Source organism: Pyricularia pennisetigena, chromosome 5, assembly GCF_004337985.1.
Source record: "Pyricularia pennisetigena strain Br36 chromosome 5, whole genome shotgun sequence".
NCBI lineage: Eukaryota > Fungi > Ascomycota > Sordariomycetes > Magnaporthales > Pyriculariaceae > Pyricularia > Pyricularia pennisetigena.
The window spans coordinates 2,220,912-2,236,096 of NC_043743.1; the positions used below are offsets into that span (position 1 = coordinate 2,220,912).

General features: G+C 52.7%; 4 protein-coding genes across 4 annotated transcripts; all 4 read left to right on the plus strand.

Moving 5' to 3' along the window:
• Nucleotides 1-1,747: 1,747 nt before the first annotated feature.
• On the plus strand, nt 1,748-3,814 carry PpBr36_08595 (uncharacterized protein; the record flags this gene model as incomplete). The annotated part of the gene is made up of 6 exons (XM_029895723.1): nt 1,748-1,855; nt 1,945-2,298; nt 2,389-2,614; nt 2,701-2,783; nt 2,860-3,079; nt 3,153-3,814. The coding sequence occupies 6 exons, from the start codon at nt 1,748-1,750 to the stop codon at nt 3,812-3,814; spliced, it is 1,653 nt and encodes a 550-aa protein (XP_029746812.1).
• A 1,068-nt stretch (nt 3,815-4,882) lies between these two features.
• On the plus strand, nt 4,883-8,307 carry PpBr36_08596 (uncharacterized protein; the record flags this gene model as incomplete). Its single annotated transcript, XM_029895724.1, has 7 exons — nt 4,883-4,963; nt 5,042-5,671; nt 5,761-5,897; nt 5,991-6,603; nt 7,065-7,410; nt 7,519-7,896; nt 8,033-8,307. 7 exons carry the CDS (start codon nt 4,883-4,885, stop codon nt 8,305-8,307), a joined length of 2,460 nt encoding a protein of 819 aa, XP_029747474.1.
• A 1,151-nt stretch (nt 8,308-9,458) lies between these two features.
• On the plus strand, nt 9,459-11,277 carry PpBr36_08597 (uncharacterized protein; the record flags this gene model as incomplete). Its single annotated transcript, XM_029895725.1, has 3 exons — nt 9,459-9,692; nt 9,773-11,013; nt 11,106-11,277. The coding sequence occupies 3 exons, from the start codon at nt 9,459-9,461 to the stop codon at nt 11,275-11,277; spliced, it is 1,647 nt and encodes a 548-aa protein (XP_029747475.1).
• Nucleotides 11,278-11,744: 467 nt separating this feature from the next.
• Nucleotides 11,745-14,297, plus strand: PpBr36_08598 (uncharacterized protein; the record flags this gene model as incomplete). The annotated part of the gene is made up of 7 exons (XM_029895726.1): nt 11,745-11,790; nt 11,859-11,961; nt 12,025-12,257; nt 12,333-12,368; nt 12,450-13,101; nt 13,157-13,542; nt 13,624-14,297. 7 exons carry the CDS (start codon nt 11,745-11,747, stop codon nt 14,295-14,297), a joined length of 2,130 nt encoding a protein of 709 aa, XP_029747468.1.
• Nucleotides 14,298-15,185: the final 888 nt, after the last annotated feature.

Consider the following 15,185-nt stretch of genomic DNA (forward strand, 5'->3'; position numbering starts at 1 on the left):
AATTATTCAAAAAACTCAAGCAAAAATGACGAAATGACTGGGATGTCCGGCGCAAATGGCTTCGGATTTAGGTTTTTCTACCGTTGAGTTTCTTTGACCAAGGGCGGTCGTGGACTACAGGTCGCATCACCTTACCAAAGCTCCGAATCCGTTGCAGTTGCTGAACCTGTGATCTGATTTTCTACCCGCAATGGGAGGGGGCCTCCCCGGAACTCGACGAACAGCCCCCGCTGTGCTTTGAGCGGTCTACTTCCCTCATGGTGGCCTTTGCTAACAGTGTTCACTTGTCATGGCGTCGACAGGCGGCGCCCAGCCGCAACCTTTGACGAGATTGAAATTTTTTGAAAGTGCTGTTGACGTCCATCATCAGTGTTGGCGTGCCGAACGCCGCCAGCTAAGAGTGTAGGGATTTTGGCAGAGGCCCAGCGTGATAAAAACAGGACAATGCCTGCCTGTCGGGAACTTCATACTGGCACTGCAAGGGCCTGCAGTGCCAGGAAAAAGAAGGCCAAAGGATTCAAGTATCAGCCGCAGTTTGACGAGGAACGGTCCCGCCGTGCCGCCAAAGAGAGGACGAGACGGAACAACGCAAGGACTGATGCCCGGAAAGAAGGTGCCAGGTAAAGGCAGGCGGTGCGCAGAGCCGAAAGCAAAGAACCCGCGACTAGATTCGGCAGCGGCGCAAGTAAGTGCAGCCAGGGAGCAGGGAGGGAGTCACATGCAGTACAAATCCAAAAAGGAGGTTGCCCTGGCCGTCCGGAGCCTTTCCAATCATGGGAAGAGTTGATACTTACTTTGGAGGCCGAGATATTGGGGTGAAATATATCAAAGCAAATATCAGGGCCTGGCAACGAGCGCGCAAGCTATTGGCAGCAAGCAAGATATTGAAGCATAATTAAGCCCACCCACCCCCTACCTATTACTTGCCTACTTGCCTACTTGCCTACTCATGTACTTCTTTACCCATCTGCCTACCTACGTGCCTACTTTTTTTTTTTTTTTTTTTTTTTTTTTGCTGGGTACCTATGTGTGAAATAAGTTGCTATGCATATGTTTGTATTGTTCAAATTAGATTGATTATTTTCAACGTCAAATTTATGCAGTCGCCTAGGCAGCCATCTTAGTTTGCTGCCTGATTTACCTACCCTGCACTCGAGCCGAGTCTTGAACAGCTAGCTTTTCACAACAATTCTACCTCAAGACATGAGCACCACCCGAAATTGAGATTTTGGACTTCGGATCCCAGCAACTCTCGGCCCGCGGCGATCACCACCGTTTCAGTATTCTCGGTATATATGGCTTGGCTTTTCACGAAAGCGCTTCCCCCTCGTGGGTGGATACTGGAACAGACAGTCCATTGGACAGCAGGACAACCAAGAGGGGCAACGGTTTTCAGCTGTCCGGGGTCTTGATGTCCATCGACTGTTTTCGGCTTGCCGACGACGGCCGCGACTGCAGTGCAGACCCAACGGGTGCCTGTTTTGGACTGGGCAGCTGAAATATAATGGAGTTTTGAGGGCCGAGATTCCCAAGGCAGCAGGGCCATGTCTGTTGAGAGACTGACTCCCCAGTCGGCTTTTTGCATTTTATTTTACATTTGATGTTCGGAATACTTGTTCCTATTTCAATACCGCCAATTTATCATGACCTTTTCTCATCATCTCATGGCAGATTTCTGGTGGTGTTTGTGTGAACTTGTACTCCTGATTCCCGGCTACTAACCAAAACGGAGTCAACCGTTTTCAAGATGAGGTTCAATGACCTTGGGCGCGTGCCATGGCTCGCGCTTCTGGTATCAGGAGCCCTGGGGCAGCGCATTGTAGACGTCACAGATCTAAGAATATTTTCAAGCCTGGTCTGTCCACCACCTTTTCATGTGCCTCGAACACGTACTCGATCGTGTGGTTTGCTACTATAGCACTAACACCACACCACTGCGCCCAGGCACCATGTGCAGCATCCGCCATCTCACTTCACATCATGTCCCAGACGAGCTCCAACTGCCCTCAGGCTGCGACGGAGCTCCAAGAATGCGTCTGCACCAAAAACAGTCAACTTGCCGCCATTTCCTCGGCCATGTCGCTTTCGGTCAGCGACAACTGCGGCTCAACCGCCACCGACGACCAAACCTCGGCTGCGTCCGTCCTGTCGGCGTACTGCGCCCAAAAGACCCCTTCGGCAATGCCGACCCTACGACCCCCGGAATTTCCAGTGTCGCAGTACATCACGGACTTTGTCGAGTTCGAACAACTTGCACCCTGCGCCAGCAGTGCGCTTTCGTATGCTGTGCAGAGCATGGTGAGCAGCAACCAAGATCACCATCCCGCGGGATGGCGTGGGTGTTGAGAAAGAACATGTATATCCTGACCGTGTCGCCCACCAAAATAGACCAACACCTACTGTCCGCGAGACCCAGTTGGCCTGGCCATGTGCGCCTGTCAAAGAAACCAGAACTCTCAGTCCATCAGCCGGGTCATCGACTCTTCTGTGAGATACAGCTGCGCATCCCACTCGGCAGACATGACTTCGGCGCAGGGAATGTTTTCAGCATACTGCAAAATGGCGGACTCGGGAACTACGGCTTTTCCTGTTCCGTCGCCTCCCCCTGGAGATAGTACGTTGAGATTCTTTTTCCATGGAACAAAAAAAAGCTTTTGGAAGCGTCAAAGCGGGTCGGATGCTTATGAATATGAATTGCAGTGTCTTATTTCGTAACTGCTCTTCCTCAGTTCAAATCTCTGGCTTCTTGTGCGCAACACGTCGTCTCATTCGCTATATCATCTGTGAGTTGGTACACCTTTACATTGCGCACTTTTTTTTTTGGGAAAACTGCACTTGCTGACATGGATGCCGCAAAAGCAAATCAGCCAGTACTGCCCACAGGGCGTGCAGGCCTTGGCCTCTTGCGTCTGCATCAAGGAGAGCATGTCGTCGTCGGTTTCCAGCAGCATCTCGTCCAATGTCAAGTTTTCCTGCTCCACAACGGCGAATCAAGACCTCACTTCTGCGCTGTCAGTCTTTGGCTTCTACTGCAGTGCCGCGAGGGGGCAGGTTAAAGCGACGGGCATCTCGGAATCGAGTGAGTCGACTTGCAGAGTGAGCCTGAGACGGATGACGGAAAACGCAAATACTGACGATCCATGTTGATGCAGTCGCACAATCGTACCCTCCGGCACAGACGGGAAGCAACAGCGGGCAACCCGGACCGGGTCAGTCAGGCGCAGCAGGGCAGGACGGCTCAGTGGACGGCGGCAGCGGGCCCAACACGGGCATAATAGCCGGCGCGGTGGTCGGCAGCGTGGTGCTGCTGCTGCTGACCGGAGTCGCCGTCTTCTTCCTGATGCGCCGAGCACGGCTCAACAGTCCGTCGGCCTCGAAGCCTTACGGGCGGCCAACCTCACCGGAGCACCATTACAAGCCTGAGATGGACGGCGTCGCTACGCAGATTACCCAACTTCCGCCGGCCCAGAGCCCAGTCGGCAATCAACAGAGGCAGGAACTGCCTATTGGTAGCGGTATAGTCTCGCCTCTATCTGCGGGTCCCGCCACCTCTGAGCTGCACGGCACCGACAGCCCGGTTTCTCCGCAGACTGCGGGGTATCGGACTTATGGCTTCCAAGACCAGAACCTGCAGATGCAGCGCTCAGAGTTGCAGGGAGCTCAGCCGCATCCTGGAGTTTCCAGCCAGAACAGCTTCAACGTTCATAATGGGACACCAGCGAACATGACGTGGCATTCTGGGCCAGTTCCCGAATACTCGGAGCTTGATGGAACGAGTAATACAAGAGGGCAACCAGAAGAAGGAAGAAGGTAATAGCTAATCTCAGGTAGTTTGTAACTGCATATATCACATGAGAAATACTAAGTCATAATCACAAACTGCAGTATCTTTCTTATAAAAAAGGGGTGGAAAGGCTGTAGGCTGGCCACATGACAACTAAAGTCACACAAACAATGTTGAGGAAAATGCTCAGAATTCATCACCTCGCAGCCTGACCACCCCAGTTGTTATCGACCATCCATACGACAAAGTCGTCACGGCGGTGCTGTTAAGGACGTGGCAGCTTGCTGGAAGTGAGAGTATCAGCTTGGAGTGAGTGCTTTTTTTTTTTCTTGCTTTCTTTTCTTTCTCGTCTATCTCTTTCCTTGCTCTGTGATGATTACAAACAAACAAACAAAAAAAGGCTAAACTGGATACATCTCGGGTGCTTTGTAGCTCCGATATTCAGTGGCTACCAGTGTTCATCCAAGACTGGTCTCATGAGATGCATCGACTGAAATCACCAATGGACATGAACGACTGGGCCGAGGCCATTATTCTTATTCTCCAGCTCTGGCCGGAGCAGAGCATTGTGTATTCCTGGAGGTAGAATTGACGCGCAGACTTGACTTGTCAAGCCAAGCCGACAAGAAAAGAAAAGAAAAAACATCGTTTCCTTGACAACCAAGTTGAAAGCCTTAACAGAGGCCCTCGGCGCTGCCGTGACCGGTACCAACGTTGTATTTTGTCGAACCACCCCTGCTGTTGAAAATACTACTTCCCCCGCACTCTTGGGTCCCTGGAAATGACCTCATTGTCACCGATTGCAGGGCGGAGCAGCCGTCGCTGTGCATGACCATGACAGATTCCAAGAACGGAGAAAATGCCTGCGCGCGGGGTGCTGGGAAGCTTTTGTTCGGGTCAATGGGGTCCGGCATATTGCAGAGATGCGGCTAAAGAGGACAAGCCAAGACAAAAACAAAAAAAAAAAAAAAAAAGCCTTTGGTCTTTTATGTCTTTTATAAGGAGCCGCGAGATGTTCGGGCCCCCTGTTCTTACAACACGGGTAGCAATTGACTGCAATCCTTGGCCGAGTACCTGGAAAAGAAGTGTGCGTGCAAAATGGCCGGTATGAAATTCTTGTCACTGCTGCTTGCCTCTACTGGGCTGGCGCAGGGTAAATACATTGTGCCGGGGGCTCGTGTAAGTGAAAGACTTTGGTTCACCGCAATAAAAACCACTACCACCGTCAACTGCTAATCTAAGCTCTGCAACACAAAGTGGCGCGACACCAAAGGCGAGCTGGTCAACGCGCACGCCGGCGGCGTCACCATCGACCATGAGACGGGCAAGTTCTGGTGGTTCGGCGAGTACAAGATCGAGGGCCAGGAGGAAGGCGGCGGCGTGTCGGTGTACAGCTCGGACGACCTGGCGACCTGGGAGCCTCACGGCCTGGCCCTGGCGCCGGTCGACGGCCACCCGTACATATCGCCCGAGCACATCATCCAGCGGCCCAAGGTGGTCTACTCCAACGCGACGGGCAACTACCACATGTGGTGGCACGCCGACAACTCGACCTACGGCTGGCTGCTGCAGGGCTTCGCCACGTCGCCAAACATCTCGGGCCCCTACACCTTTGTGGACGCCGTCGCGCCCCTCGGCAACTGGAGCCAGGACTTTGGCATCTTCACCGACTACAAGGACGGGAGGTCCTACTCGCTCTACTCCAACGGCGACCGCAGGGACGCGAGGGACAACTACATCACTAGGTTCAACGACGAGATCACGGACCTCGAGGAGGTCGTCTACCGCTTCCACAAGTACGACCTCGAGGCCCCAAACATTGTGCAGACCGACAAGTCCTACTATATCCTCATGAGCCACAAGACGGGATACCGTCCCAATGACGTTGTGAGTACTGAGAGGCAGTAATTTCTTTTTCTTTTTTTTTTTTTTCTTTTTTGATCGTGCTCCGCTCCTTGTCCACTAACCTCGAGCAGGTTGCCATGCGTGCCGATAGCCTTTCCGGACCTTGGTCGCAGCCTTTCACGATCGCACCGAGGGGAACAAGGACGTATAGCTCACAGTCCGGCAACAACCTTCGCATCGTAGGAACGGAGCAGACGACATATCTCTAGTAGGGTTTTCTCCAGCCGCCGCCATCTTCGTCTCTTTTGCTCGTGTCCCTCGCAAGTCCATTCATTAACACGGACCCACTCACCCTTTGCAGCCTCGGCGACCAATGGGACCTCAACTCCCTCTGGGAAAGCCGATACATCTGGCTCCCGCTCGAGATAGACGACGACAAGAAGACGCTGTCGGCAGCCTGGCACGACGTGTACGACCTGGACGTCAAGACGGGCCGCTGGCGCCCGGTCGAGGGCAAGACGTACTACAGCAGCGACGCGACGGTGGCGGGGAACGCGTTCCGGCAGGAGGCCAACTTTGCGTCGGGCGGGGCCATCGTGACGGGCATCTACGGCAACGACAGCTCCGTGACGTTTCACGGGGTCGAGGGCGCCGGCAAGCCGCAGTGGGTGTCGTTCGTCTACCAAAACACGGACGACATGGACTTTGGCAACCAGCCCGGCGGCACGCCCGACCGCATCGGCGGGTCGTGGCAGCTGAGGAGGATCAGCAGCGTCGTCGTCAACGGGGACGACGACAACGTCGAGTCGCTCTACCAGAGGGACACGGTGAAGGGCGTGCTGGCGAGCGCGCCGCTGTTGCTGACGCTGGAGGAGGGCGCCAACAACACCATCACCATTGGAGGGCTGAGCAACGGGTTTGACTTTAAGGGCGCTGATATCGACAGGATTATCGTCTACCCGCCCGAGGAACAGGTCGAGACTACGGACAACCGTTGAGAGCATTCTTTGGATAAGTGTTTCACACGGAAGCACCGCACGTGGATGACGTTTTTCATGCAAATGCACTGGAGCCGTCTGTGCAGTGGCCGTTGGTCTAGGCTGGGTCGGTTATTTGGCTCCAGCATGCATATTTAGACCATTTTTATTTGTAAAAACTCTGGTGGTTTACGCACCTCCGGCCATTGTCTCGGTACAAAAGCTCTGTGCGTCCTGTCTAGTGCCCTATTCTGTAACATGATTCAGCAGTCAGCAGTCAACAGATAGCTCGTATGCAACGCCAAGATCCGTAAAGCCTTTGCGCGTACGACACCTGAGATGCCGCCCCACGATCTTATAAGCTTTTTTTTTTTTTTTAATTGCCCTTTTTGAACTTTCTCAGCTTCACCTCGGCATTATTTGTATAGAGCAACACAAAACATAGTCGACTGTAACAGCAACAAGGAAACCACAATCGCAGAAAGATTGCGATGTTGGCCGAAATGCAAGCTGAGAAGCCCAACATGGCGGCAATCGGTGACAAAAAGACCAAGGTCCAGCTCACCGGGACTCAAGGGACGCTTCTTGCGACGCTGTATGCGCGCTATCTCGATTTGAAGTCGAACAACTCGGTGTTTGGTGACCGCTGGGCCGCCCACGTCGTGGACCAGATCGATTGGGACTGGGGCCAATTCAACTTCAGCAGGATGTTCCCTTACCTGATCTCGATGCGCGGACGCCAGATTGACGCCTACACGTTGCGTTTCCTAGAGAAGCACAAGGCGACCGGCGCGACCGTAGTTCGTGAGTTCTAACCCCACAACCGACCAGACCTTTTTTTTTTTTTTTTTTTTTTTTTTTTTTTGGAACAAATCCACTCAGACGGCATGTTTGCTGATGGCGGAAATCCAGACATGGCATGTGGTCTGGACGGGCGCGTACACCGGATGGTCGACCACTACGGCGGAGAGCTCCCGGCGCGAGTCGTTTGGATCGAGGCCGACTTTCCCGAGGTCATGGAGCTGCGCAAAAAGCTGCTCCCCCAACCCCGCGTGTCCCAGGACGGCGGCGAGTACAGGCAGGATTGCTCTTCGGTCTTGGAGAAGACCTGGATCGCCTCCCTGCCCACCGACAAGCCGGTGCTGCTCATTGCCGAGGGTCTGGCGTTCTACCTCGAGCCGCACGTGGGCAAGAAGATGTTCCGAGACCTGACGGAGAGCCTGCGACACGCGCCGGGCGGGGGCGAGGTCGTGCTCGACTGCATCGGTACCAACATTGTTCGATGGCAGAGTGAGTGTACCCGCGCATATTTTTCTTCCCCCTGTTGTCGTCCAGATTCCCGGCAAAACCCTTTGGGGGGAAAAGAAGAAAAAGAAACAATCGCTGACATTTTGCTTTGTCCCCCCTCTTTGCGACACTTTCTTAGGCTGGATCGCAGCTATTCAAGCCGTCAAGGCCGAGTTCAGCTGGGGAATCGATAGAGGCTACGAGGTCGCAGCTTGTCACCCGTCGCTGCACCTGCTTGAAGATATCATATACGCCAACCTCCCCGGGTTTGAAGTGATGGACTGGTGGAACAAGTTCCTGCTGTGGACCACGCGAGGCCCGACGCCGACGTTTGGCCGTATTCTGAGGCTGAAGTTTGATGATGACGATGATGATTTGAACCCAACCCTCGAAAAGGAAAGTTGGTATATGTGACATGTTGGCAAAGTAATTTTCTCGTTGATGCGGTGTTTGGCCCCCTGCAACTGTCCAGACACACACACCAACTGTGATGAAACTGAACCGGGACCGGATGGCAGTGTCCGCGACAGAAGGGCTGAGCCTGCGGCTGGTCGGTTTGATTCAGAGGTCAAGTCAGTCGGCTCCGGTCGCGTTTTTTTTTTTTTTTTTTCATGGGCCAACCATATCCGGAAATATACAAGTTGATGATGATTGAATTTGAATTGTTTCCCTAATTCTTTTCTGTAATGTGCAATGCTCCTAGTAGAGCAAGAAGAGACCCAAGAGTTTTGTCGCAAACTTGAACAAAAGGCAACCTTATTTTATCTTGCCTCCAATCAAGTTACTTCAAATGATAATTGCAGGCTTGGCAGGGGCTTCTGGGACGCCGGCACACGAAAGGGTCTTCCCGATTGCCGATCATGAGTAACCACCCAAAGTTGTGTGGGTGTGGTACAGCATCTTGGGCAGGGAGCTTCGTATATTTCGTAATAAGCAAACCGGTTAACCGCAACCCCATAGCGGACAGGCTTCGCCAACAATCTCAATAAAATATCGCCCAAGTTGGCCCCAACTCCCAAACATTCAGTACTTTGTACTTTGTAAATCGGCCCCTTCCTCCCACGCTCCCACTGAGCCTTGCGAATGTCCTCCCCGCCTTCGCGCATAGTAGTACGGCAAATAATTTGAAAGTGGATATGGCCCCACACGAGAACCCCGTGGCTGCGCTTTGGGCCTGAAGAGACGTTTCGAAACGTGGGAATCGGGGGGGCAATAGGTAAAAGAAAAGTCAATTGTTACGCTTGTCAGGTGGGTAGGCCGGTCCTTTATTGTGGGATAACTTGGCGACGAGGGGTTGGAGGCGATGCTGGCCGGGCCGTGCTTTTTGTGTGTTTGAGAATCTTTCAACACCACCAACCAATGCCTTTGCGCAACGTCACCATCACCGCGTTCAAATCGACGGTGTTTCCCCATTAGAAAGAAGCAGAAGAAAAAAAAAAGAAAGCGCTGGCGCTCTGGTCTATAGGGGGAGCCAGTAATATTTGTGCAGAGCACTATATTCGTTTACCACTTTTTTTTTACCCACGCGCACTTTGTAAATTGCTGTAACAAAAACAAAATTCACCATGGCGGGGGGAAGTTTACCGCTCGAGATACTTGATCGCATCTCGCTTGGTCGCGTGCTCGCCGGCATCTCTCTCTTCGTCGTGACCTCTTTCGTTGTCGATATTCTTCAACAGCCCAGTTATCCCAAGTCCTTGCCGCGTGTCGGATACGGCTCGGGACCCATCGCGACAATCAGGAACTGGCTTGGCTACGTCTTCAAGTTCCCCCAATGGGTTGATTCTGGGTATAAAAAGGTTGGTCCCTGCTATAATGGAGCCCGTGATGCCTGCGCCGCCATCTCGCTAACTAATCTCATCCTGTGCTGCCCATATAGTACTCCAAGGAGGGCAAGGCGTTCGTGGTGCCCTCGGCCCCATCGAGACCCCAAGAGATCGTCGTCCCCCGCACGCAGACAGCATGGATGCTGGACCTCCCCGAACGGCAATTGTCGTCTGCGCACGCGCAAAGCGATGTTTTGTACAGCGAATACCAGTTCCTCGGCCCCGAGTTTGCGACCGACCCCTTCCACATCAACATCATACATCGTAACCTTACCCGCCACCTGTCGACCCTGATACCCTCGCTCCAGGATGAAGTGCAGGTCGCCGTCGACGAGACCTTTGGCACCGACACGGAGAACTGGAAGGAGTTCAACCTGTGGGAGTCGTGGGTCAAGCTCGTGCCGTCCGTCATCAACCGCGTCCTGGTCGGGCCCGACCTCTGTCGCAGCAAGGAGCTGCTCAACAGCATGGTGCACTTTGCCGACACGGTGGTGATGAACAGCTTCATCCTGAGCCTGTTCCCCAAGACCCTGCAGCCCATCATGGGGCGCGCTCTCGCCGTTCAGAACTGGCGCCTCTATCGGAAAGCGCACAAGATCCTCGAGCCGGTGGTCAACGAGCGCTTGGAGATGATGGCGCGCAAGGAGGCCGGCAAGGATGCCAAGCTGGCCGACTGGGAGCCCTCGGAAGACTTCATCACCTGGGCCATCCGCATGGCGCGCAACGAAGGGCGGTCCGGGGAGCTCAACTCTGTGCACATCACCAAGCGCCTGCTGCCCATCGAGTTTGCGGCGATCCACACGACCGTCATAACGGGCCACTTTCTGCTCCTCGATCTGCTGACGTCCGACCCGAAAAGGGGCTTCATGGACGCCATCCGCGAGGAGACGTCGCGCGTGCTGCAGGGCTCCGGTGGGCGGTGGACCAAGGACGACCTGTGGAACCTCTACCGCACCGACAGCGCCATCCGCGAGAGCCAGCGCCTCAGCATCTTTGCCACGTCCCTCACCAAGCGCAAGGTCATTGCGCCCGAGGGCATCACCAACCCCGTAGAGGGCTGGCACGTGCCGCAGGGCGGGTACCTGATGCTCAACCTCGACGGTCCCCAGCACGACGAGGACCTCTACGAGAACCCCAGGGAGTACGACGCGTTCCGCTTCTCGCGGCCGCGCGAGGAGTACGAGGCCCGCCCGGCGGACAAGAAGGATCTCGAGGAGTACATGCAGCTCAAGAAACTTGGCATGGTCACCACTGGCGATTCCCACCTGGCGTTTGGGCACGGCAGGCATGCATGGTAAGTTCTTTTTTTTTCCCTCTCTTTTCGTTCGTCCTGACGACTTTAATGCGGATGTTTGACTGACGAGACCTCGTCAAACCCAACAACAGCCCCGGCCGATTCTTTGTCGCGCACATGCTCAAAATGACTTTGGCCCACCTGCTGTGTAACTACGAGTTGGAGCCATTGCCGGAAAAGCCAAAGGCCTCTTGGATGGGTCAGCTAGTTATTCCTCCAGTTGACGTCAAGATCCGACTTCGCAGGCGAAAGGGGACTGCTTGAGAAAAAGGCCGACTCTGGCCGTCAAAGATGTGTAATTCTTGTTGACTCTTGCGCATACTGGGATACTGGGTAGGATAAGGTAGATATTTTAAAGGAGCACTGGCGTTGGCGGCGTCCAGTGTGCTAGTTTGGGCCAATAGATAGTAGGTTTTTGTCTAGAATGGTATTTGTTTTCTGGTTCTATCAAGTCTTGATTTTTTGAGACAATCTTTGTTTGCATCAAGGACAACTAAACTACCTACCCTGCACTTGCCTAGATGGGTGGGGATTTGAGCTTAGGCGTGGCACAACATTCCAGACAAGAAAGCGATTGCCTTTTAGGCAGACAAGCCTCTTCATTCTGACAATCTTCACCACAAACCTTTCCAGGTCACGGTTTGGTTTTTTTTTCTCTCTCTCTCTCTCTCTTTTTCAATCGTATGCATATATTTTAGCTTGATAATCATGTCACGATACATCGACCAAAAATGTCTACTTTTGACGGAATCATCAGAGAGTTCCCTGACATCCGGGGTACGCATTTCTCCTCATTTTTCTGAGGCTACTTACAATCATCAACAATCAATGCTAACAATCTGCAGTCGATTTTTTCCGCAACAATGGCACCCGGCCACCACTTGCTTGCTTCTTGAGCCATGTGCACAGCGACCATCTGGCCGGACTAGAGTTGCTCAGGTCCCCCTTGTGAGTTGGACGCACGCACTCGCGTCCTGAGACGAATGTAACCCTAACCCGTCGTAACTTCAGTGTGTATTGCTCGGCCGCTACCAGGGAGCTGCTGTTACGTTTGGAAAGATATCCCTGCCGCATAAACTACGCCAAAGGTATTCTGGAGGCACGGGTCCAGACATACAAGCACCTTAAGAACCTGTTGAAACCCATTCCACTTGATACGCTAACCCAGATTGAGCTTGGCCCGGGGAGGAGCATTGGCGTTACTTTGCTCGATGCGAATCATTGCACTGGAGCTGTTATGTTTCGTATGTGTTTATGTCTCCGCAAAGCTTACAAGCAGCTTGCAGTACATATGGACTGACAGGTTATTTTTGTCTCAGTCTTCGAGGGTGACGGAAAGGCAGTTCTCTATACAGGTATGATCTCTGTCTGGGAACAAGGCTCTACCATTCCATTGCATTTCTCTCCACTTCACCAGAGCTAAAAGAAACATCTAGGAGACATCAGAAGTGAACCGTGGCATGTCAATTCTATCGCTCGAAGTCCGTGCATGATGGAATATTCCGCAGGGATCAAGACGCTGAGCTGCATTTATCTGGATACATCCAACACTGAAGACGTTGCCTTTCCTTCCAAAGACGCTGGGCTCAAAGAGCTCCTCGAGAAAGTCATTCGATATCCCAAAGACACCATATTCCACTTTCAAGCTTGGACCTTTGGATATGAGCAAGTGTGGATAGCACTCTCAAAAGCGCTCAATTCTCCTGTTCACGTCGACGACTATAAGCTGCAGCTATACAGATCCCTCGTAGCAAAAGGAAACCCCAAGGATCCCTACGCGACGCAGTTCCACATGGGTCCAGAGGTCGCAGCACTCGTCGGTTTCATGTGTGGCAACACGGCACATCCTGGCTGCCTCGCCAGGGATGTGAATGTGCGTCTGCACAGCTGCGAGAGGGGAAACTATTGCAAAACTGTCCGAGACGCCGAGGCCGCCGGCACCATTGTACACATCGAGCCCATCATCACCAGGCTTGTGGGCGGCGAAGAGGTTGCCGAAATGGGGATTGGTGGCGGCGGTGACGACTTGGAGCGCGAGGCCGAACTTGACTCTTTCGCACTCCAGGACATGGGGGGTCTGTTGCAAATGTGAGTTTGTCCACGGGCACAGCAGCTGACAAGATATTTCTGACCTGCACTGCAGTATATCCGAGAACCAGGCGATTGAGGACAGCGTCAAGATTAAAATCGGGGATTTGTTGATGAACGCTATCAGCACGAGGCGCAACGTGAGTCTCGACATGGCGATAAACCTGTTTGATGATAGCAACGAAGCAGATCTCAACAAAGCGGTGGACAACCTGGCTCGTAAAAACATCAGGCTGGCCTATGGGCCTAGTAAAACATCACCTGACAACTATGCAAACGTAGCAGCCGTTGAGGACGGCACCGCGAATAATCTGCCCAGACGGGTGAGGTTCCCATATTCGAGGCACTCCTCATACCCGGAACTTTGTCATCTGGTCGACAGATTTCGCCCCATGGACGTGTGGCCTTGCACTTACAAGGCAAAAGAATGGATTCAGCATGGTACAAAACAAAACCTGTAGACACGGCGCTCCTTTTAGCTGCTTTTGTGCAAGTCCAAAAGCTAATCTCAATGCCATTCAGGTCTAAGCATCAAGTCTCTGTTTGGAAAGTACTGCTCTGGAGATGTATTTGAGCACGACAAAATCCAAGCGCGCTTTGCCCCGCGATCAAAAGCAAGTGAAATCGAGCACAATGACGATAGCCAGTTCAGTGCGATTACTCAGAGATCGGACGATACAGGCTACCAGCTTAGTCAAACAATCGAACATGGTCGGCAGCTCCCGTCGGGTTCCAAGGACAGCCGACATGACAAGGGCCCCGGCCCCGGTCACACGTCAGAGGTGATCTCTCCCACATCGGACGCCCCTGATGCGACGAGCCATCAGCACAAGAGAGGCTTTGCGGCCTTTGCCGAGTCAGATATGGATAATCTTGACGGTCGCGATCGAGAAATAATCGAGGATGAGGATACAGATGATCATCCAGAAGATGTATTCTTGCACGACTCGCAAAGCTCTGAAGTGTCGGAAAGCGCAATGGCAACGCGCAGGACTGCTTTCAACACGGTCCTAGGGGCTACCACATTCATCAGGGGACAGGTCGAGTACCATGGAATCCCGTTGCTTTCCACGACCGACGCCCACTCCCGCAGCGAGATCGAATTGGGGAATCCCTCACTCTGGAGTGCTCCACTGGGAAGCTTTGAGCCTGCTGAAAGCGGCTTGTCACGCGGAGGTGACATGCACAACAGATAACCACTCGCAGGAGCATGTGGAGCTTGGCACGTCGCGGAAAGGGGATTTCGTCTAAACATTGACAAATCAAGGATGCGATTCAATGGATGAACTTTTGTAATACTGTAGTAGTATGGATGCTGGAATGGGAAACCCCCCCAGGGTACGTCATCCTTTCTCGATCCATCATAAATAACATGGGTGGGTGGTTGGGGTAAAATGTGATACGGTCCCCGCAATCACTGTCGCCCCGGTATCCATTGTACCGAGTCGCCGATGATACCCTGTCGAGGACTATAATTTTCCCACGCATTGAGATTAATGAGTTGGAGCGAGATGATTTCAACGTACTTACTTACTGTACACTCGATCTGGTTCCCTTTAGCAACGCCTGACTCTGCAGTTTTTGCTAACCTCTCTCCATAGGTCTCTCAGCTGGCAAATATGGGCCTGTGAACAAAAAAAAAAAAAAAAAAAAAAAAAAAAAAAAAACAACAAACCCCGTGCCGTCGATACCGCGCAGTCGCGTAGTGTATGTTTCAAGGAAACCTTATCAATGTCATGGTAATTATAGGGTCGGAGTGTTCTTATAAATAAGTCTAGTCAAGAAATCCTGAGAATCTCAATCCAAAAATCGGCGTTCGAGTCAATACGAGAACTTGCCTAAAATAGCCCATCAACGCATCCCTTGACCTCTAGGATAACCACCATATCCCGGAAAGGAAGCATTACACCACGCATGTGAAAAGTTAATCCTGGCGCAAGACACGTCGATCAGTACAAAACAACATAACACTTACTTGTCTAGACCTAGTTCCGACCAGTGCCTATTTTGCTGTAAGAAGGGATACATAGGTTACCTTTTTCCATACCATCCGGCGCATTAACACTGGCGAGAGTGCGGGGGGG